General features: G+C 40.3%; 1 protein-coding gene across 1 annotated transcript in view; it reads left to right on the top strand.

Moving 5' to 3' along the window:
- The window catches only part of LOC150075103 (uncharacterized), a 115,334-nt gene that overhangs the window by 52,495 nt on the left and 39,403 nt on the right, over window positions 1–23,436 (top strand). Inside the window, exon 2 of the mRNA XM_090388232.1 lies at window positions 14,816–15,795. Within this exon, the coding sequence (XP_090244358.1) occupies window positions 14,955–15,795 (841 nt within the window). The 5' untranslated portion in view covers window positions 14,816–14,954. The remainder of the gene's footprint in view (window positions 1–14,815; window positions 15,796–23,436) is intronic.

The raw sequence follows: 23,436 nt of genomic DNA, 5'->3' as shown, positions 1-23,436 counted from the left end.
GCCCAATCTCTCCAGGGCAAAATTGAACGACTAAGCTCTCATCATATACTCCCTCCTGTCGTGTCTGGGAATTGCAAACACTTTCACATTCAACCCTAACTTACAGCTTTTTTCAACATTGACCTATACTTGTTAAGTAATTCCGCCGGTCTCCTGCTCTTAATATCGTTAGTGCTAACGTATACAACAATATCACCTTTTGTGGCCTTAAAAGATGATATCTGCTCTACAACGTCATTTACCTTTGTACCTGGCAGACATACCATAATCCTGTTCCACCTATCCTTTTTGCACGATATGTTCCCTGACAATAGAGTCACCGACAACAACTAGTTCCTTTGGGACCAGAGCATTCTGCCTTCGGCTTGTCGCTGTGTTGCGTGATGTTCAAGTGCAATCTCTGTCATTGATGTGGGCAGCTGAGAGCTGCATGGGCCCCTCAATTTAAATCTTCGAGGGTATCCACCCTGTCCTTCAAGCTCTCATATAGGCCCATATGAACTGTTTCTAGAAGTTGTCTTTTTCAAATTTAGCCTCCAGACCTGACCACAATATTCTAAATGCAATCTCACCATTGTCTTATACATGTATAAAGAGCCAATGGTATCCTTTTCCATACATTTGCATTAGAGAAAAGAATGTCACTGTCCTATAAATTATACACAGAACACCATGTGCTGTGTTGGCCACTTTTTAACTCTGCAAGGTACTTTAAATATCCGATTGTACCATAATCTCTGTCTTTTTCGTGTTGAACCACATTTCACCCTTCTTCCTTAGTTTATAATCAACACCTGGATTTCTATTATCCAGGTACAAAACTCAATTTAGAAGCATTAAACTTCAGTTGAATATTTCGAGCTATATCTGCAACCCATCTGTCATTTTAAGACAAGATGACCTGATTCATCAGCAAATTCTGACACTTCCTCTCTACTCGTTCGTCACTGTCATTAAGGAAGATTATAAACGGGAAGAGTTCCAGAAGTGAATCCTGAGGAACTCCGCTTGATACGCTGCTCCACGCTGAGGAATGTCCATTTATGATTACTGTCTTTTATCCAGCTGCTAATTCAAACAAAGGATAACACCAGTAATCCCAGTTTGTTGTAATTTATATAAATTCCTGTCATTTTTACTTTATTTAATTTTTAAATATTTAATGCTTGAATTGCAAGCAACCACTACGAACTCCTGAATTATTTTTCTCAATTCCACAACGAATTACACTTCGCCTAAAAGTTTGGAATCACTTTTCAATATTCTTAACGTTCAAAGTTTTTATTAAAACGGGACAACTTGTTTGTCAATATTTCTTAAAATATTTTTTATTAAGTATAAAAATCAAAAAGTTGGAATAATATTTAAGAAAATTCTAGAATATTTGAGAGTATTCCAGAAAGGTATAAAGTGGTAGAACGTTGTAGATGATTCTAGAATTTTCTAAAAAGTGGTAGTATTGTTTCAATAATATAGAAGACTATAAATGATTCCAGAGTATTTTTCAATAATATAAGTTGAGGAGTAAGAACTGTAACATAAAATCGAATACCCGTCATTCAGAAAGAGTGTTTCTTGATAAACATGGCAAGAAATAAGGAACTGAAAGCTGAGTTCAATACCAGAGAAACTCCAATGTCTATATCCGTTGTACACATTAGTCTTAAACAAGCAGGACTTCGTGGTCGTGTAACCGTTCAAAAACCTTATTAAAACCGTGTAACTTTATTAAAACAGAAAAAGAGAAAAAAACCATCAACATCGGACAACTAAAGAGTGGAAAAACGTACTGTGGACGAATTATTCCAAATTTGATATTTTTAGATCCAAGCGTAGAGTTTATGTGGGACGATCAACTGAAGAAAAAATGGTGTCACATTGTTTAGAGCCTAGAATAAAGCACGTTGGTGGTTCCATCATGATCTGGGGTTCCTTCTGTTTTTCTGGAGTGGGTGATATCCTAAAAATTGTAGGAATTTTAAGAACATAATGCACTATTCTCTGGACTTCAACTTTGTGGAAGGAATTTTATATTACAACAAGACAATGACCCGAAGCACAGCTCTAAGTTGTCCAGGGACTTTCTAGCAACTAAAAAACAGGAGGGGATATTGCAAATTATGATGTGGCCACCCCAATCGCCTGACTTAAACCCAAAAGAGCTTTTATGAGATCATATAGACCGTCATCTTCACAAAGTTATAGGAAACCTTGCAGATCGCTTGGAATAATGTTAGTCAAGGAACTGTTGTATAATTAATCACCAGAATGCCACGTCTGTGTAAGGCGATGATAAAATTTCGTGGAGGATATTTTGATGAAAAATCAGTATAGTTTGAGATGGCATCTTTCAATGCTTAATAAAAAAATCTTAAAATAGTTTGTGGTATGTTTTTTTTTTTATATTAAATTACATTTCCATAGCTAATTTCCAAATAAAAATTAAAGAAAACTGAATCCAAACATTTAGGCGGATTGTACATACCCAACATCCTTCACTGACTCATTACTCAAAAAGCCAGCGTATTCATCTGTCTTTTAAGCACTTACAAGATAAGTTGATTTCCGTGTCGCCACTACCATTCATACTATTAGCTAATAACAGGCGAATACATTAAAAATCCATAAATATTTGCAAATACGACAACCAATCTTAGAATTCAACATTACACTCCAACCTAGAAGAACTAATTAAGTTCCTGAAACCATAATTGAATTGTTGGCGAGACAATAGCTATTTTATATCACGCACAACTCCAAGTTTATACGCTGATCTAATGTTTGTGGCAATTATCGAAAAAGATTACGTGGTTGGTTTGGTAATTACTTCAACCGATATTGACTGTTGCAAAACTGCATGGTTATTAATATCTCCAACCAGCTAAAACAATTACAGAGATTGAGAGATATGCAGCGAAAAGCACAAAAGTTTGTGTTTATTATTTTTTATTGTAGTTTCTAAAGGGGTTTTACAAAACCGGTTTATATTAAACATATAAGGCGGACATCTATCATCAGTCTTGGTATTGTTTTGTAGTTTAGATGTCGTGACAAAGTGGCGGAAAAAGAGTTCCACCCTCCTCCCCACCTTCTTCATTACACTGGCTGCTAGCGACGGACAAGAAAGTGGGGTTAATATAAGCGAGGTATAGTAGATCAATCATGTCTTCGTAAAGACTGCCCTCAAAAGAAATACGAACTTGATTAATTTTCTAACCCCCCTCCACTTTCTCCCTCTTTCCACCTACAAATACTTCGTTACAGTGTATCAGATAAATCGGATGCTTAATAACAGCCATCGCAGAAAGGTGGGGAGGCTGAATTGTAAGGAGTAGATTGATTCATAATAATTACTCTCACTATTAGCTGTGCATTTCTCATTGTAAGTTAAAGTTGCAGTAGGTCTATTCAGAAGTATACACTAGTAACCAGAAATAAAGCAACTCTTTGTGTGCGCACGTATGTCTCTCTCGCACTCTTTGTGTGAGAGAGAGACATACGTGCACACACATTCACGTATGTCTCTCATCAAGTGAGAACTATTGTAGCGCATTATCATGCCCTCATTACCATCGCTAAAATACATACATAATTCATTAATAAGTGATCATATTAGTGTAGTTTCATATAGGAGTAGAGTCCGTTAAGAAAACTTGAAAAACTTGTTCGCAACTAGCATTTAATTGTACGCTATACCAATTTACATGCATGAAACTCTTACTGAAAGGCGAATGAGTGTATTTAATGACAGATTATGTCTTCCAATCAGCTAGTTCATTTGCTGCTCCTTAAACCTTGAGAAATATTTCATCACCCTATCCTCTGCAACTAAGAGTCGACGTCGAGAGGTTTTAAAGACAGTGCGTGTGTGATGCTAACTACCATTTTTAATCTCCAGTTTGCATAATAAATTTGTCCAAACAGTAATTTAGCACAGAAAAAGCGAAAAACAAGACATAAAAGTTATATAAAGTTCCAATCTGTTCTTGAAAGAGTACTTCCGATTAGCAGGGCCACGATTTCTGCAGCTGCATTTTAGCCGTTCCCGATCAATAACCAAACTATACACTATATAACCAAACGATCAAAATGATCACTAATCAAACTGTTAACTACCTAGGCAGACGATCTAAAATATTTTCTGAAAACAGAAGACACACATCACCAAGAGGAGATCGTAAAAACAACTCAAACTGTCAAAATACCTGTATTCGATGGGATTAAAAATCAATCACGAGAAGTCAGCAATAATGAACTGAACAAAAAGAAAAGAAAAAGCAGAGGATAATCACTAATGGAAATCCAAAACAGACGACAGCGTCACATATAAACCATGAAACCAAGACTTGATCTTCAGAGAGCATATCTTAAGCATGAAAAAGAAAAGAAAGCAGACTTACTGGGCTGTGGAACAGTTGAAAGGGCAGGAAATGTTCCGCTCACTATTGATGACGCAAATTAAGACAGAACCGTGGACCCAAAAAGTACTTCATAGATGTGCAATAACCCTGGGAACCTAATGGAACGAATCATTGGCAACCCCCAATTGTAAATAACCAATCAACTCCCTATAGAATAAACCAAAGAAGGTAGCAGAATAATATATCCTAAAAGAAAGAAAGCATAAGAACGTGCAATGCACAATGGCTATATTTCTGATGCTGAGAGATACACCGATGAGCCAAAACATTATGACCACCTACCTAATATGATGTTGGTACTCCACGTGCAGCCAAAACAGCTCGTACCCGGCGAAGCATGGACGCTACAAGATTTCTAAATGTATCTTGTGGTATTTGGAACCAACACGTAACCAGCAGATCCTTTAACTCCTGTAAGGTCCGTGGTTGAGACGCTGCAGATCGGAGTTGCTGTTCCAACACGAACCACAGATGCTCGATAGGATTGATGACTGAGGAATTTGGAGACCAGGGCAATAGTGGCATAGTATTTAGGTTCAGGGGCCACCGGTGGTTTCCCACATCTGCGCCATATGTACTCTGTGAAGGCCGGCGTAGCCTAGTGGTCAGGCGCGCGGGTGAATAAGTACACGTGCCTTGAGTGACCCGGGTTCAAGCCCGTGACTGCTGAATACGGTGCTGTTTCTTGTATTCTCTGTATCTTGTAAACTCCTCTGACCGTTTGGTCGTCCCGGAGTAAAAACAGAAAATTGATTTATTTATTTATTTATTATTAAATGCAGAACTACTGCACAGCCAGAAAAAAAGTGTAATGTCTGGTTAATGTAGTATTGTGCTTTGTTCTGTTGTTGTGTCTGGATGCTTGCCGCAGGGCCCCTACTGGGACCCTACGTTGCCCGCCACAACCACTGGGAGGTAAGCCAGGTTGCCCATTATACTCTGGCTGCCTCTGCCAGGGTTGCCTGAGCTTCCTGACAGAGGCCATAAAAAAAAAAAAAAAAAAGAAAGTTCAGGCTATAAAAAAATAAACTAAAATAAAAAAGGTTTTTTTTTTTTTTTCTTTTCTGAAGAGAGCATATGGGGGAGTAAGAGAAGAAGAAGAGGTCAGAATGTGGGGAACAGTAGTTGGAGTGGATCAATAGGGAAGGCAGTCCACTCTTAGGTAGAGGATGGAGAAGGGAGTTGAAAATCACAGAAGCAGGTGCTCTGTGTGAATCCTGCACCCAGGGTGCTTGCATTGTAGTATCCCAATCGGGGATCGCAGGGGTGGCACGTTATTCTGTTCTGCCCTGAGTTCCGCAAGTCTTGCTCTTCTAGAATTGAAAACAGCCTGGGCGTAGCGTGTTAAGCTAGGTATGTGGCCTCTTCTTGAGGTTGTTTGTTTGTTTGTTATTTGGTTTTTAGGAGCATTAGCAACAAAGGCCATATTGCTCCGGGAATATGCGGTGGTCATTCCCTGACCTTTCTGCATCCTCCGTATTTGGTGGTGACGTGCTCGAACCCCGGTCTAATCAAGAAGCGTGTGTTACGCACTGCTGCTCCTTCCCACCTGGCTACGGAGGCGGCTCTTCTTGAGGTAAAGTTGACTCCTGATTGCAGGGGTTTCCTTGAATCTCTGTGAGGAATTGAAGTCTGGCGTTGTCGTAAGTGAGACACTCGTACATAAGGTGTTCCCAGGATTCCTCTTCACCACAGTGGCAATATGGGTTACTTTCTATTCCCATGGCTGTTAATTTTTGCTGGAACGGTCCATGGCCTGTAAGCAGGAAGGTGACTTGCAATCCAGGCGAGTACCAGGGAAGAGGCTTTGGGGAAGTCTGACTTACTGAGGGTATAAACCTTTTGGTGATTGCTCCTTTCGGCGTCGTGTTCCATGTTTCTTGCCAGAGGTTTTGTAGGTGGTCTGCAATTTTTCTTCTTTCCTTCTTAGGGTCATTTGCATGATTCAACTGCAGATTTAACAATTGCGTTGGGATTCCCTTCTTCAGGGGCTGGAAGAGACCCCTCTTGACAACTTCCAGATAGAGAGGTAAGTATCCTGCAATGACTTGTAATGCAGGGGTGCTGACAGTACAGCACGCCCTGGCAACCGATAGTAACATAAATCATTGAATGGAATCAAGCTTATGCTTGTTCCTTTCCAGGATTGCCTTTTCACACCAGATGGAGGCTCCATAGCACACAATCGGGACATATACTGCCTTATATATTAACGATAGAGCTTTATTCTTTAGGCCCCAATCTGCTCTACTAATCCGCCTTATCATTGCAGTGTATTTTCGGATTTTAGCTGACAGGTATTTTAAGTGAGGGTGGAAGGATAAGTTGGCGTCTAGATACAGGCCCAGATAGTTGATTTCTGTGTAGAGACTGATCGGGGTCTTGTTAATTTTCATCACTGGTGGCCGTCGGATTTGGAGCTTTCCTTTTAGAAGGATTGACTTTATTTTTTACTGGAGATTGTTAATTTGTGCATGGCAGCCCAGTCTTGAAGTTTTTCCACTCCAAAGTTGGCTTGCACTTCCAATGTGGCTCTTGTACCAGAATGAACAACCAGTACGAGGTCATCAGCAAAGGCCAGGAGCTTGACCTCGCCGAGATCCAGGGCAATACCTAGAAGTCTTCCTCATGTTCCGCGAACCAGTCTCGAACAATCTGGGCGGTGTGGCATAGCGCATTATCCTGCTGAAAGATGGCGCCGCCAGAGGGGAAGACCGTTGCCACGAAAGGGTGTACCAGGTCAGCAATGATGTTTAGGTATAGTGTATAGTATCTGCGCGGGTAGCACAGTGGTATCGTCGCCGTCCTCCCCCACATCGTGTGGAAAAGGCCGGGTTCGAATCCCGTCGATGACGCGAAGAACTTTAATGGGCCTTTTTCACCCCGTGGCTGAGTTAGTCAGTCTCAGGCATAGATTGCAAGGTTCCCCCCCCCCAGAAACTGGGGTTTTTCGTTCAGGAAATTGACCAGAGGATACACGCAATTTACAGACATAATACATATATCGGTATATGTAAGAAATTATGGGTGGCCCTAATATAATAATAAAATAATAGTGTATAGAGTATAGTGTGTTTGTGTCTAACAGCGCCAGGGGTTCCCACCCATCTCCGTGTTGCTTTCATTGTAGGTGTAACGGTTCACTGCAAAGGCCAGAGATTTAAAAATGTATGGATTTTGTAATGTAGTGCTGTGTATTGTTGTTCTTCTGGCCATTTAGCTGCTATACCCCTGTTGGAGCCCAACGTTGTCCACACTATGCCTCGTGGAGGCAGACCAGGTACCAAGAAATTTTAAGGTTTCACTCTGGCAGGTCGATGGTAGATGGCAGAGTGCCCAGCACATGGATGACTGAACCCAGGGTATCCCAGCAGAACATTGCCCAAAGAATGATACTGCCACCACCGGCTTGTTTTCGTCTCATGATGCATGCAGGCCCATCACTTCCCCAGGTAAACGACGCACACATACCCGGCCGTCCACATGGTGCAAGAGGAAACGTGATTCATCAGACCAGACGACCTTCTTCCAATCACTGAAGGTCCAGTTTCGATGCTCGCGTGCCCATTGTAGGCGCTGTCGCCGATGAGCCGTAATTATCAAGGGCACTTGAAATGGCCTGCGGCTACGCAGCCACATTTTCAGCTGGGTTCGATGTACTGTGTGTTGTGACACATTACTCCCGTCACCAGCATTCCAATTACTGGCGAGTTGCGCCACAGTCGCCCTTCTGTTGCCACGTACCATCGGGAAGAGCCTTCGCTCACCTCGAGTATCGATGAGCCGTGGTCGTCCAACACCTCGCCGGCATTTCGTGGGTCCGAGGAGGGAAATCCTCGGACCACTTTCGGTAGGTACTAACCACGGCTGACCGTGAGCATCCCACTAGCTGTGCCGTTTGGCCATTACAATTTGGCCTTTATCAAACTCACTTAAATCTGCTGCCTTTCACATCTGAAGAATACCGTGTCCCGACCCGCGCACGCGTCGTAGTTCACCTGCAGTTGCTTCGATTTGCATAACGACTCGCTCGTCATAATGTTTTGGCTCATCGGTGTATGCGGCTAGCTAGGATCACTCAGCTCATGTCATATGGTTTAAGTGTAAGGTATAGAAGAGAAAAGATGAAAATATAGTAAGGGAAGGACGTTACATGGTGGTTCCATTAAGATTAATAATATATTACTAATTAATACCACTTATATCATTCATTATACCATTTATTATAATTAATACCACTCAGTCAGCTGTCTGAAACGTCACCTTAAGTTGTATAGTGATTTAGGCGATTAGTTTAATAAACTATATTATTAATTCTACGTGATATATAAATGATATTAATTGTAGTAGTAATCTTAAAAGATGGAATTGTTTTATAAAATAAAGGGATGGCAACAGACAACAAAACGCGTACGAAAAAATTCAAGAAACAACTTGAAATCAAAATGACTGATTTAAAAATAAATAAATAACACACTGTAACAGTTAAGGACGTCAGTTATAAACAGAATAATAAATAATGTCAAAATAAACAAGCGATTAATTAAGTAGCATAAAAGGCATGTCCTAATAATAATGGCAAACTGTTCTGTTGTTCATGTTAACAGAACAAACAACTTTTACTACCAGACATCTCTCGTCAGATTTTCATTAAACTACAAGCTTGATAACGTATACATATTAATAACAAAAATAAAACAAAATAATTATCTGAAACGAAATATTCAAGGTGCTCTGTGCAGACTGAGTCACACATAAAATATAAAGTTTACTCGGGGATGGGTTCTGTCCTTCACTGTTACTATAGAGATGTTGAACTGTCCGCCCATAATACTTTTACGGCTAGTCTCGTATAGTAACGACATGTAACCCTTCATTCTGACTGTCGACAGACCATCCCTTTGTTTAAAGAAGATGGGAGTGTTCTTTGGCAAAGGTGGGATCACAGATCTCGTATCACATGGTTTAAGTCTAAGGTTACAACTATGAAATGCTGCAGCTTATCTCTGAAGACATTGATAAATGTTGACAGTAGCAAGGCGTTCCGTATGTTTACAGAAAATATTTTATTTCTTCAAGAATTATTTACCTGCACGTGTGAAGCAATTTCTTTCACCTCTAAGAGCGTTCCAGTTCGTGTGGACGCTTCTAGTCTATATTATCGAATTTGAGAGGAAATAACGTCATTTTTTAACATTAATTTTATCAGAAGCATCACAGGTTTGTACAAAGTCTTCGTTGTACTTTTGTACATTCAGAAGTATAGTTTCTCTTTGCATTCTTTATATGACTTAAGTTCCATTTTTCATCACATCAAAAAGTTTTCAAATAAAAATCGGTTAGTTGCAATAAATAATTGAACAAAGAGCTCGAAAGGGCCCAAGTGTATGGTGGTGAGGCAAAACTTCCCTCGACAGGGGTCGCTAGTTGTGTCCACGTGTGGAATCCATCAATCTCTAGGCGACAAATCTCTCTGAACATTGTGAACAAGATTCATCCCATAATGCTGATGTATCCGGAAGGAGATGGAATCTTCCATCCTGTACATGAAAGATATCCTATAGAGAGCAATCAAGAGACCACACAAGAGCCAGACATTTATCTCATCAAAAATCGTCATCATCATCTAGCACGGTGTGTACGAGATAGGTCTTAGCAACCACAATGAAACTGAAGGATCTAAAGGTTGTTCCAAGGACAAAATCACTAGGGACACCTGTGAGCACCAGGAAGAATCCAGGCTACGCAGGAACATTGCTGTCATTTCGCTAAAGGTGGACCTAAGTGCCTAGAAAAACTCCCCACGACAGGGGTCACTAGTAGAGTCGACATGTTGAGTCCGTTTCAAGATCGACAAGAACCATCTCGTTATTCTAAAGAGTCCTGTCAATCTCTAGCCGACAAATCTCTTTTAACATTGTGAACAAGATTCATCCCATAATGCTGATGTATCCGGAAGGAGATGGACTCTTCCAAGACAACAATTCTATAGGTGATAGAGCGCTACCTGTATACACAGCAATCCACAGACTACACAAGCGCCAAACATACAACCCATCAAGAATCACTGTCATCATCATCTAGCACTGGCGTGTACGAGATAGGTCTTAGCAACTATAATGAAACTGGAGGATCTAAATGTTCTAGGGACAAAATCACTGTGAGCACTTGGAAGAATCCAGGCCAAGCAGGAATACTGTCATTTCGCTAAAAGTGGACCTAAGTGCCATCAAGTATGTTCTCCAATATTTTGGTATTTCGGTATGTATGGATTTCATCTAGTCATTATTTATGTTTAATGGAGTCCATTATCTGCTTTCACGTACTTCTGTTCTTCAACAAGAAAAACATTCAAGATAATGAAAAATCTGGTTCGTAAACTGCTTTTTGATGAAAGAATTTTTTTCAATACTTTAAAACATTACTTTGTAACTTGATATATCTAAAGTTCTATTACTTTAAATAGATCAAGCTCTGTTATCCATCGTAAAGTTTGTATTATTCACTCAACCAATTTGCTAAGGTTTTCATGCCAATGCTACATGTGAATATATTTATTAACATGAACTGTCGCACTGATTCTGTAAAATAAAAAATACATAAAAATGACAAACCAACACGCTTCACACGCATTGGTCAAAAGCACTTAAAAAAAAAAAGACCACCCGCTGTGTGGATGTACCCTAACAGGGACACGAAACAAACCTGATGAGTTCCACCCAAAAAAGGGGGGTTGAAGTAATCCATCAAATACGGGGACAAAAACTCGTCATATCATGCATGGTCCATTGTTCTTGTCACGTTATTAACTAGCATCAAGACAGCCTTTAATCGTAACCACTGTGAAATGCTATTAAAACTGTGATAGCTCTACATATCGGTTACTTTAATCTTAGTGTGGCCATTTGTTGTGTAATCAGTTGACAAAGGTTGAAAGACAAATAAATAAATAAAAACCTTAAAATTCTTTATTTTTGAGATATAAAAGAATACGAAAGGTCTTCAAGTTCTTACTAATCACCCAATACCGGTATTCGTGTTTTATTCAACTTTTGGCGTTTTTTATTTATTTTATTATTGGCATTTTTTATCGTTGACTTTCTTTAAAGATCAACTTATTGAAAAATAACCAGTTGTAATTAAATTTTAACTAAAGTGAATAACAGAACAAGTGGTAAAGCAATCGACAGGTTTGAATAGTTTATATTCAGAATTCAGTTCAAACATAACTTTAGTGAGTATTTACTCACTAAATTTCTGTTTGAACTTTAATTCATTTAGGGTCCATCACTCTGAGTTCACATGTTTCCCAGCAAGTGTGAGGACACCAATAATCTGTATCGTTTAATGTACACATACGAGTTATTCATATAAGAACGATGACCCGCAATCATTACTGCTTCTTGAAACTCTATAACGGTAATTCCGCATGCGTAAGGTCGTTGACTTTCACATTTAACTGTTTTATGGCTGAGATCGCTAAACATCTGAAGCGTCATCTTTAGTGACCTTGCGACCTATTATGTAGTTAAGTTCGTTCGTAGCTATTGATGTCTACAAAGAATATTGTTATTGACTCCCATCTATGCTGGAGCTATTAAGTTGCAAAATTTGTTCTGTCGTTTTCGACTATACGTGGTGGCCAAATTATTAGGTATCAAGGTGGATGAAACTCCATCCTTCTCGCAATGTACCTCTCAGGTCTCTCTGTATACTATGTCTGTAAGTTGCATGTATTCTAAGAACGGAGTTCTTGTTTTGCTGGATGAAAAATCCGACTCCTGGGAGATAAAAAAAATAAGCAATTCAAGCTAACGTGCGCCAAAAAAGTTTAATCCCGTCCACATGGGACTTGAATCCGGAACTGCGCAGAAAACAGCTGTTACAGTACTGCTTCTAGTTGTAAGAACTGGTGAAGGTATAGGACTCCTATATCATTACAGTATCCATCACACCAAGGTCAGTCTTACAGGCATGGACTACATTGAGCTTGATAATTATATTCCAGGACTGAGTAAATTTAAAGAGAAACATGCTAGAATGAACAAATCTTTTAATATTTTTCAAAATAATCACCTTGAACAGCTACGCACTGTGAGATCGCTCGTGCAAGTGTTGAAAACATTTTTTAAATGCATTTGAACTGCCTGCCATCAATTCCTTTGTCACATCCTTTCAGCGTTGATTTGATTATGGAACAATGGGGATGGGGAGATTTGGCTCCACGACACCAGCCTTTTCCAAAATTTCCTTGATAATCAGCGAAGACTGCGGCCTAGCGTTATCTAGCGCTTCCTCCTTTTGGAAACTGGGGCCTCACTCGATGAATTCTTTTAAACAAATGATCCAAAACTTGTTCATAGTACTCCTTATTTACTCAATTATGCGGTTGAACAAATTCCTGGTGAATGTGTTCAACCGGGTAATTCAGTCAACCATAATTCCACTGCTATCGAAGAAATTGATAAACATCATTTGGCTTGTGATACTTGAAAACAAAATTTTCAAGAAGATAATGTTGATCGCCATTCTAACTTTGGCTCTTCATTTATGGATCATATTCTGGTTATTCATCACGATACATATCTGTTACAATCGAATCCAATATGGCGGTATCATCATCAACAACTTGAATGAGATACTGTTCGCGTGCTTCGAGCCTAAGAAAATCTAAAACAGCTGCGTGCGAAACGTTTATGATAGGCAAATGACTTTGAAGAGGGAAGCCAACGTACTAACGTAGGCCAGCTGCCACAGCGCGTTACGTACTGGTCCTACCCACTTTTACATGCATGCAAAGACTCAGTCTTGGATCTTGATTTTGAAACCTTGTATATGGTGGAATTTGTCAAAAACAGTCAGTGACCACAATGCCACTGCAGTATTTTTGTCTTCATCACTGCAATGTCTTTTATCTATCTTTACCACATAATATAACTATGGTTTTCCACGTGCTCTTTGAGATATCATCTTGGAACATGGGAAACCGTCATGGTCTGCGAAACTGTTAACCAAATACACACACAAGAATGAGTCACTCCCAGTGGTAATTTTTTTTCTCTCTTTAAAGCTGCATGTGCTAGAAGAACATCTGTTTCCTTTATCAAGCAGTGTCTGAGATATGTGTGACTGCACCATATGACGTCGTCTGTTTCTGCTCATTTGCATACGATTACATTATAATAGAAATTTCTATTTCAGGGTATATTTAAATCCACGAAACGAAACATTTTATGAATCTACTAATTCTTGCCATAGCAATAGACTGCATTTCTTGCAATTAATTTAATCACAATTGTTTATTTAATTCTAGGATGCGTTTTAATTCGAGGCGTTGCTAGATATTTTATAGGAGCAAGGTAGAGTTAAGTTGGGCGTGGTCCTGACTGCATCTGTAATAGAATTTGGTGAGGTCTATCCCGCCTGTCTGTTCAAATTCTTACTGTGCCGCCTCAGTGGGCGTACTTTAATACCAGACAGGAAAAATGAAAGAAAAAAAGAAATAAAAAATTAGAAAATATGAAGGAAACGCAAAGAAAGAAATAAAAATAAAACTTTAAACTTTTTGAAATTGCTAAATCGTCAAGTACAAAAATTATCAACATGCTGCAAATTCCTAGACTATTACACCATAAAACCTTATGCAGGAGAGCGTTATTAAATTTTTATATACGTAGCCTTATTGCATATCTTAAGAGACATTTGAAAAGTATAGCCAGTTTGCTGTTCATGGTTGTTGAACAACAAAGTGTCATTCCAGTTACGTACCATCATGACCTTGGGTCCCGGTGCAAAGTAATTTACTTTTCATGTAATTCACTCGATTTTTTCTTTTCATTTTGGAAGCCCCCCTCCCAAGCTCAGGGCCCCTAATACAGCTACATCGCCTGCGCAGAAACTGCTGAAAGTTTCTTGGCATATCGACTACTTTGGTCTTTGTGCTCCGAATTCAACCTTTATTGTATTAGGTCTGTTCAAGTGCATTTAGACCTGCAGACATAATACACATCGGTCCCATAGACAGCAGCAACACCTGATAAATTAAATCTGTAATCAACTAAACGTTACCCAGAAATTCGGTCCAAAAGACACGGTTCCCCTCCCCCACTCCATATAACCTGGATATTGATGAAATACACCCGAGCACTGAAATTTGAGATCCTATTAATTAAGAGTTGATCTTGATCTTTCTAATTTTCAATAGTATGGCCACCTTCGGGGGCTTAAGGATGGATAACGTTAGGGACATAAATTGTTACCAATGTAACAATTTATTGTGTCCCTAACGTTATCCAGAAATTTCCGTTATGATGACTTTGCTTCCTAGACATAAATAGAGTTAAACCTGCTTCCTTTTCAAACCAATAAGTGTTCTCTTTGTTCTTTTCTTTCAGAGTTGCTCCAAGACATCGATTTCGCCAAGGAATGTGATGTTGTGATGTGACTTTAAAAACATGACTCTCATTAATCGCGAAAATACTGACTGCCTTCACCTAAAGAATCCAACTTGAAACCCAACCATTCTAAATAATCATGGAATTCTACTTCAATGACTGCCAAAGTGTGGAGTCCACAGACATTAGCGATACTTTCTCTTTAGCCTCAACTCCAAAACCACTGATAGGTAGCAGACCTTCCGTTTTCAATTCTAAATTTGACTCTGCTAGCTATATTGCCGGTCGTACTTCTCCTGGCCATGACCTCGGCTACCACACGCTTCTTACCAGACAAAGCCTTACTCCAACTCCAACCCACTCTCCGACAAGCACATACCGAGCGATTCCTAGCCAACCTCGAGTTCCGTCTGTTTGGACTGATGTCTCTTCCTCCTCTTGTGGACCTCATTTTTCACGGAACGTTGATGACATAGTGCCGCCCTTAACGACCAGGAGAGTTACCCACGGAGGTCATGTGGCCGATACCGATAAGTTGCTGGCGACTTTCAAAGGTAAAAAACTAAGCCGGTCATCACCGTTCGATAGACTTGCGGATGACGTCATCTTAAAAGTGTTTTCGTATTTATCGAGCAATCACCTCTGTGTATGCGCACGGGTATGTCGACGATGGTATTTCCTCGCATGGGAACCTCAGTTGTGGTCTTCGGTAATTCTGAGCAGTGAAAAAATCCACGTGGACCTGGGATTAAAAACGCTTTTCCGTCTTCTCTGTCGGGACTCTCCTACCATGTGTCTAACTGTAGAGAGGATAGTACTCAATGGCTGTACGCGCTTAACGGACAAGGGACTCAATACAATAGCACGAAAGTGTCCTCAGCTACGGATTTTGGAGATTAAAGCTTGCAGCAGTGTTACCAACAGTGGTATTAGTGATGTAGTAACCAGGTGTGTCAGTTTGGAGAAGCTGGATCTCACAGGTAAGTTTCCAAATCCTTCCTGACGTTTGAAATATCTGTTGAAACGTTACGATTGTTTTGTGTATAAATATCACAAATATCACTCAACTCAGATCCTTATCTTAACTGGACTTGCAATTATGTCACATTTTCGTACTTTTTAAGCCGATGTACCCTGTCACTAACAAATGCAACTCAGCTGTAAAACTATACAAAAATTGCAATAGAGGCAGGTGTCTAATTTACCACACCCTCATCGTGGCAATGAGTCAAACAAATCTTTGTCACATACATACGTGAAAAGATCTTTTAATTAGATTGGTTTAATTAATCTAGTTTCGATTCCACATCATTTAATTAGGAGGAGAGTGAAAATTTCGTAGGCTAAGTAAAAGGGTTTATTTGAGGAGTTTTATAACATGTTACTTTTCAACAGAGTCCCTTTTGGAGTCAACACACTTTTGTGACAGGTATTGCAATGCGTTGAGTCCATCTGCAAAGAAAGTTTTCTCTTGGGCTTCCAGGAATACATTTACTGTAGCAATGACGCCGCTCTTGGTGGTGAAATGGATTCCAGCCAAGCATTTTATCAAATTAGGAAATAGAAAATAGAAAGTCCGATGGTGCTATATCTGAAGAATATGAGGGATGGGCTAAGATTTCAAAGCAGTACTCATGCAGTGCAGCCATGGATAGAATTATGAACAGGTGCGTCGTCCTGGTGGAACAAAACTGTTTTGCTGAGTTTTCCTTGGCGTTTTGGCTATGATGTTTTTACGCAAACGCCTCACAAGCTCGCCGTAATACGCCCCTGTGAAGGTAACATCGTTTTTCTTAAGGTAATCCACTAGCAACATTCCATCCGAATCCAAAAACCGATGCCATCACCTTGTCAGGAGAAGGAATCGACTTGGCTTCTTTATTTGCAGGGGAAAGAAGAGCTGTTTTTTCTACTATTTAGACTGCCCCTTTGTCTCTGGCTCAAAGTCACGGACCCACATCTCATCCATGGTCACAAAACGTGCAAGGAAATATGCTCGATCTGCATGAAAACGATGCAAATGTTCACTTGAGTTCACAACTCTTGTGCGTTTTTCTTCTACTGTAAACAACTTTTGGGACCCATCATACTGACACCGCGCCTCCGTAGCCAGGTGGGAAGGAGCAGCAGTGCACAGCACACGCTTCTTGATTAGACCGGGGTTCGAGCCCGTGACCACCAAATACGGAGGATGCGGAAAGGTCAGGGAATGACCACCGCATATCCCGGAGCAATATGGCCTTAGTTGCTAATGCTCCTAAAAACCGAACAACAGAATAACAGAACATACTGACACCTTTCCATAGCGAGAACCTCTGTAATTATGTGGTGTACACACACATTCAGATGAAGTGTCCAAGATGATGGCAATGTACTGAACTGTCACTTATCGATTATCTATCACCAGATCCTGCACACTGTCAACAACTTCTGGAGTAATGGACGTTGCAGCTCTTCCACAGCGTGGGTCATCTTTCAGGTTCTCCCTCACTCGTTTAAATTGTGCTGCTCACTTCTTAACCAAGGAACAAGAAGGGACATCCTCCTCCCCATTGTTGTAATCATATCCTCATGAATTGCCTTTGACGTTAGTTCTTTTTTTCCCAAATATTGGACGACTGCAGGTTTCGTCCATATTTCCTCATTCGCACAACCTTTTTAATTCAGGACCTGTAATTATAAAATGAGTCATTGAAACTGCAAGAAACTTGGTGGGTTAACTCTTTGAAGTGTTCGAGCCACTAACTTTTAAAATGCCCCCTCGTAGACCTTCTTCCCATGATCAGCGAGTTAGTCGAACTCACATGGATGTATAGGACTTTTCTTTCCAGATGTTCGGAATTCCTTGAAGCTCTTGCCGGTACGAGAAATTTTCTCTCTTGGGAACTTGGTTAACGCTTCATTAATCTAATTTCAGAAATTAGACTTGAACAAGCAGATAAATCAACATTGATGAACAAGTAGATAAATCAACAACTTCAAATATTAATTTTGTTTTAAGTTAAAAATCTGTTTATTTATTTTTTCCTCTGTATTCATTTGTACAGAGAGACTTCTATGGATTGTTCAAATTGGCCTCTGTGCGCCGCAGACAGAAAGTGAAAGAACAACATTCCCTTACTAAAAAATAGGTTATATTATATCGATCCCACCCTCCTCCAACTTTTGGTTTTCCCTCCTACCTCCATGCGAAAGGCTTATATTACAGTCTGCACAGAGGTCACCACGCACATTTCAAGACGGACACATACACAGGTTTCTCTGGAAAGGTTTCCGCATCCCCTGCCCTCCCAAGGAGGGTAAGAAATGGGTGGAGACATTTGCCTCATGATAACAGTACAGACCTGTTGGGTACGCTTGAAGAGCCCTATTTAATTATGGTCCTCTAAGACAATCCCATATCTCACTAACCCGAGCACTGAAAACGAGTCGTGGCTTCTAAGAATCATCTTTCCAACAGGCTGATGCTCTTGTTCTTGGGAAAAACGCTCTTTAATACGAGCCGATTCCTAGGAGGCGCATGCCCAGAAGGGGAGTTCTAATTCGTCTGCAATTTAAACACCGAAGTACTAGAAATTTCGAAAATCTGTTTCAAAAAAGTAACAATAATAGTTAAAATAAATTTTATAGTCAATTTACAACCACAGAAGGGAAGGGGGTTAAAAAAACAGAAACTGGCGAATTCTGAGCGCGACCAGGTGTCAGACAGTCAACGACCTCCCATAAGTATGTTAGTAATTGTTGTTTTATGAACGTGACACCTTAGATAGCAACTACCTGTCTACTATAATCCTATCTTTTACTTGTCCGTCACGTAGTGCTGAAACCAGTGTAAGCATATATCAAGGATACTGAAAACAACTTCTTGACCTTGCCACCAGGTGGCAGCACAGTGCAACAGTACGGGGCTTTTGGTCTGATAATGTTTAAGTAATTATCTCCACGTTAATTAAGCGAGAACTAGTCATCTATGAATTCTGTTAATTCGCTCACAAGTTGATTTATACTTTAGAATAAAGTCTGATATATATGAAGGCTTTTATAAAAATGTACAAACACGCAGAGGAGTCTATTAATTATACTTTCAGAGTACACATTGTGTTTAAACAACAAGATAGTCATAAACAAACTAGGACTTTTTTTATTAGCCAGTACGCATAAAGTTTGAAGCTATTTAAATACTGTTAGAGTGAAATAACGTGTTAAGCAGCGTTATAGAGAATAAAATGCTCGTTAATCCCAAATTACATGAGGAAAAGCGCAAATACTGAAAGAAAGAAGAAATTGAGAAAAACTGATCGCTAAAAAAATAAATTATAATAAAAATCTTTGCTATAATCAACAACAACAAATGAAATTTGTTGTTGATTATAGCAAATCTATCCAATTGCGCTTTGAACTTTGCCAAACTATCAACCTCCACTACTGTGGTGGGCGATTCATTCCCTTTCTTCACGTATGGCCTCCTGACCTGAACACAATAATCTAAATGAGGTCTCACCATCGTCTTATCCAAAGGCACAATGACACCCTTCTTGATACTTGCAAAGGTCCTGAACTATCACAGGCAGGACAATCATGCGCCTTTCTAGCCGCCTGTTTGCACTTTATGGAAAATTTCATGTTTAACTGAATCATGACCAGGAAGTCTTTTGCCATTTTACAGAATTTGTACAACCGATCTAAGTCGTTTTGAAGCAAAATGGCCTGTTTCTGGTCGTTAACCATTCCTCCGACATTTAAATCATCAGTAAACTTTGGCAACTTCCCTCATACTTCTTCATCAATGTCATTAATGAAGATAAGAAACAGACGTGGCCCCGACGCTGATCCCTGAGAAACGCCACTTGCTGCACTGGTGTCCACCCTAACATATGTCCGTTTATGATTATTCTCTGTCTCCTACCCTTTTACGAACCCACAACATGGGTTCGTGAAGATGATCTATCGAGATGGTTCTTTATTGTATCCTTAATCAGAGATTCCATGATATGATCTTAGCCCCCCCTCCCCCCACTGAAGTCAAACCAATGTTCCATTGTTACTCATCGCGTCTTTAGCACCTCCTTTGTTGATTGGAAAAACGTTAGCGCTTCTCCAGTCCAGGGAGGGCGTCCAGGAGTCCAGTCAATCTCATTAACATCCTCAACGGCTGCATTCACTGAAGCCTTTTTCTTGGTATAACAGGATGTATACCATCCACTCTTGGAGCTTTATCTTCGCTCAGCTTCATTAGTTTTTTCACATACTCATCTCAGAAATTAATATATCATCAAATTTACGGTAGTCTGACTCCTTGTCACCAATTCCTAGTGGCTTGAATGGTCTTTCAATTGTAAATGTCATTGCGAAGTGCTCCTTTTTTATGCCTTTTCCAGTTCGATCAAGTAAGGGACCTAGCTTATTCACTTTCCTCCTTTATGAATTCACACACAAAAGAACTCTTTATTATAATAATCTTCGTTTTTAGCTCTCCTTGCATGTGATTTCTCGTAATTAGCTTTCGCCTGTCTTAACTCACGCGTGGTTTTGTTACATATACACTTATAATAACAGTGTAAACCCAACCTTTTTTTCTTTTACTCGATTAAACCCTTAACCTCTTTGGTAATCCACTTGGGCATTTTTCTCTTGCAAAATTTCTCCACTGGAACAAATGCATTTATACCTTCCAGGATAAATCCCTTGAATACTTCCCATAATAAAGTCGTATCCGACAAACAGTTTAGTTGTGTCTGGTGAAAGAAGAAATTCAATCCATTATAGTCCCCTCTCTTGAAATTGAAGCCTTCCCGTTTTCCGTTGGCCACAGAAATCTTTTCAGATATTACCTATTTTATGACATTGTAATCAGTACTCACTATTGGTTCCTTCACTGTCAAATTTTGGATACAATTTGGATCCTAGGTGAGAACTAAGTCGAGTATATTAGAGCGTCTTGTACTCTCTCTCTGACATGTTGGAATAACTAATAATTATCAAGAAGATAGTAGTTGTATGGTGTTAAGGGTATCAACAAATTGAACCATACTGCACCGTATATACACTGTGCTGCCACTTTATTAGGTAGGTGTACCTAATAAAGTGGTAATAGGTAGGTGTACCTAGACGGTAGCGTGTTGAGCCTCCTTTCGCCTTCAAAACAGCCTGAATTCGTCTAGACATGGATTGAACAAGAAGCTGAAAACGTTCTGCAGGAATGGAGTACCATACAGACGTGAGTGTGTCACGTAGTTCCTTGAGATTCGATGGAGGAGTAGGCCTGCAGCGAACAGCCCTTTCCAGCTCATCTCAAAGATGTTCAATAGGATTGATATCCATGGACTGAGCGTGCCACTGCAACAAAGAAAAGTCATTGTCATGTTCCTGGAACCATTCCATAGTGATTCGGGCTTTGTGCACCGGCGTATTGTCCTGCTGGAAGTAACCATCTGACTGATGATAAACTGTCAACATGAAAGGATGCACATGGTCAGCAACGATGTTTAGGTACGATGTGGCATTCAGACGTGAATCTATGGGTAGCAATGGACCCAACGTGTGGCAAGAAAACATTCCCCACACCATAACACTGCCCCCACCACACTGCACAGTAGTCGTCAGACATGATGGGTCCATGTTGTTTTCGCCCAATTCTGAGCCTTCCATCAACATGATTAGGTATATAGGTATATAGATGGCATCAAAAGCGGAATGGATGTCAAGATATATAACTGACAATTCCTGTCTTTGTTCGAAGGCATCTAAGATGTGCAGAGTGGTTGTTACAAGGTTAGTTATAGTTGACCTTCCTGATATCCCATAGTGTATTTGCTGAGGACTGTCACGGAGAATTTGATGGGTGACAGACGGTAGCAATGCTTTCTCCAGAATTTTTAGCAATACAGAGGCGCAAGCAATGGGCCTATGTTGGCTTGGGAGCGTCGATTGTTGGTGCTTAGAAAGGGGCCAGACAGAGTACCTGTTCCACTGGGGTGGAAAGAAATGAACTTCGAGGCATCTGTTGTATAGGTTGAGGAGTGAGTCGATGATGAAGACACTTAAACATTTGATTATGAACTGGGGGATGCCATCGTCACCGGTGGTTGTTGTGAGAGGGAGAGTATTAATGGCCTGCATCAGTTGTTGCTTGGAAATTCGGATCGTAGCGAGACTATCACTGAGATGAGAGCGGTTGAGGAGTGGCCGATTAGGTACAGCTGGAGGTTGATTAGAAAATCTGGCGACGTAGTTGAGCCAGTCAATTGGGTCGATGTTGCTGGAAGAACTAGCCTTTGTTTTGTAGAATGGTTTTCCCCTTTTTAGGGTTCTTTCGAGGTGCTTTTTAATTGAAGCTGATTTGTTTCTGTTGAATTCGGCCCTGGCTTTGGAGAATGAAATGCGGTCTTGGACATCGCCGGAAGCTTTCCACTTGGCGTGTAGTAATTGTTTGTAGTGGAAACTTTGGTTGAGCTGGGGAGTCCACCATGCTCTGGAGCGCGGAGTAATGGTGACTGTCTTGGTAGCGGTGTGAAGGGCTATGGTATTGATCCATTTGGTCATTAAATCGATTGCGAGGCTCAGTTCACATCCATCTAAGATGTTCCATGGGACTGTGGATGCGGCTTCAATGCAGAGTGCTGGATTCAGAAATTTTGGGGCGGTGACCTTTTTCACAGATTTGGTTTTGGGGGTATTGAAATATTTTTTGGGTAGAAGAGCTGTAAATATGATTGGTTGGTGGTCTGATTGAAACATGTCGGCTGTGGTTTCTTCGACTTGGCATAAAAGTGTGCGACATTGTGGCCTGTCTGTTTGCTTGCACAATTCTAGCCATCCTCCTTTGACCTCTCTCATCAACAAGCGATTTTCTTCCACAGGAGTGCCGTTGAGAGGATGTTTTCTGTTCGTTGCACCATTCTCGATACACCCTTGAAACTGTGGTGCGTAAAACGTTCAAGAGAACTGCCGTTTCAGAGATGCTTTGTCCAGCACGTCTTGTACTTACTACCATGCCACGCTCGAAGTCCGTTAGATCACTCCTTTTCCCCATTCTTGCTACGGTTTGTACGCTTAACTGATACTAGAAAGGTTGTTCTGCTGCATTTATATCCACAACTGTGGTCATGTGACTTGCAATGTTGTGGGACAAACCATTTGTGTGCACAGCAGGGGTGTACCTAATAAAGTGGCGGCACAGTGTATATATATACATATCTGTACAATGCATCTGTTAGGGTAGACTGGCTGTTTGCTGGACGAAAAACTCAACTTTTCAGGAGAATAACCAGGCTGCTCTCTCTTGAGACCAACTATATTCTTCCCATCAGCCTGGTTGTGAAAAAAGGCTTATAAAATTCCTAGCGTCGTTGATGGGATTCGAAATCAGTTTTTTTTATACCAAGTGTGGGGAGGATAGTGATTATACCAACTGTGCTACACACGAGGGCAATCATCCAAAGGACTGAATCCAGATTAAAGTCTAAAGTCTTTGGATATGTGTGGTGCAAAATAGCACCACACAGACCCAACGTCCATCTGAACTTGATATGATCTGGTTGCAGCTAATAGCTTTCAGAGAGAATCTGATAAGAAGCATGACTTCCCCTCCCTTCTCCTTCGATTCTCTCCATCATTCCTGA

This window comes from Mastigoproctus giganteus, chromosome 14 (genome assembly GCF_048544385.1).
Source record: "Mastigoproctus giganteus isolate SK-2022 chromosome 14, ASM4854438v1, whole genome shotgun sequence".
NCBI lineage: Eukaryota > Metazoa > Arthropoda > Arachnida > Uropygi > Thelyphonidae > Mastigoproctus > Mastigoproctus giganteus.
This window is presented reverse-complemented; position numbering and strand designations above follow the sequence as displayed.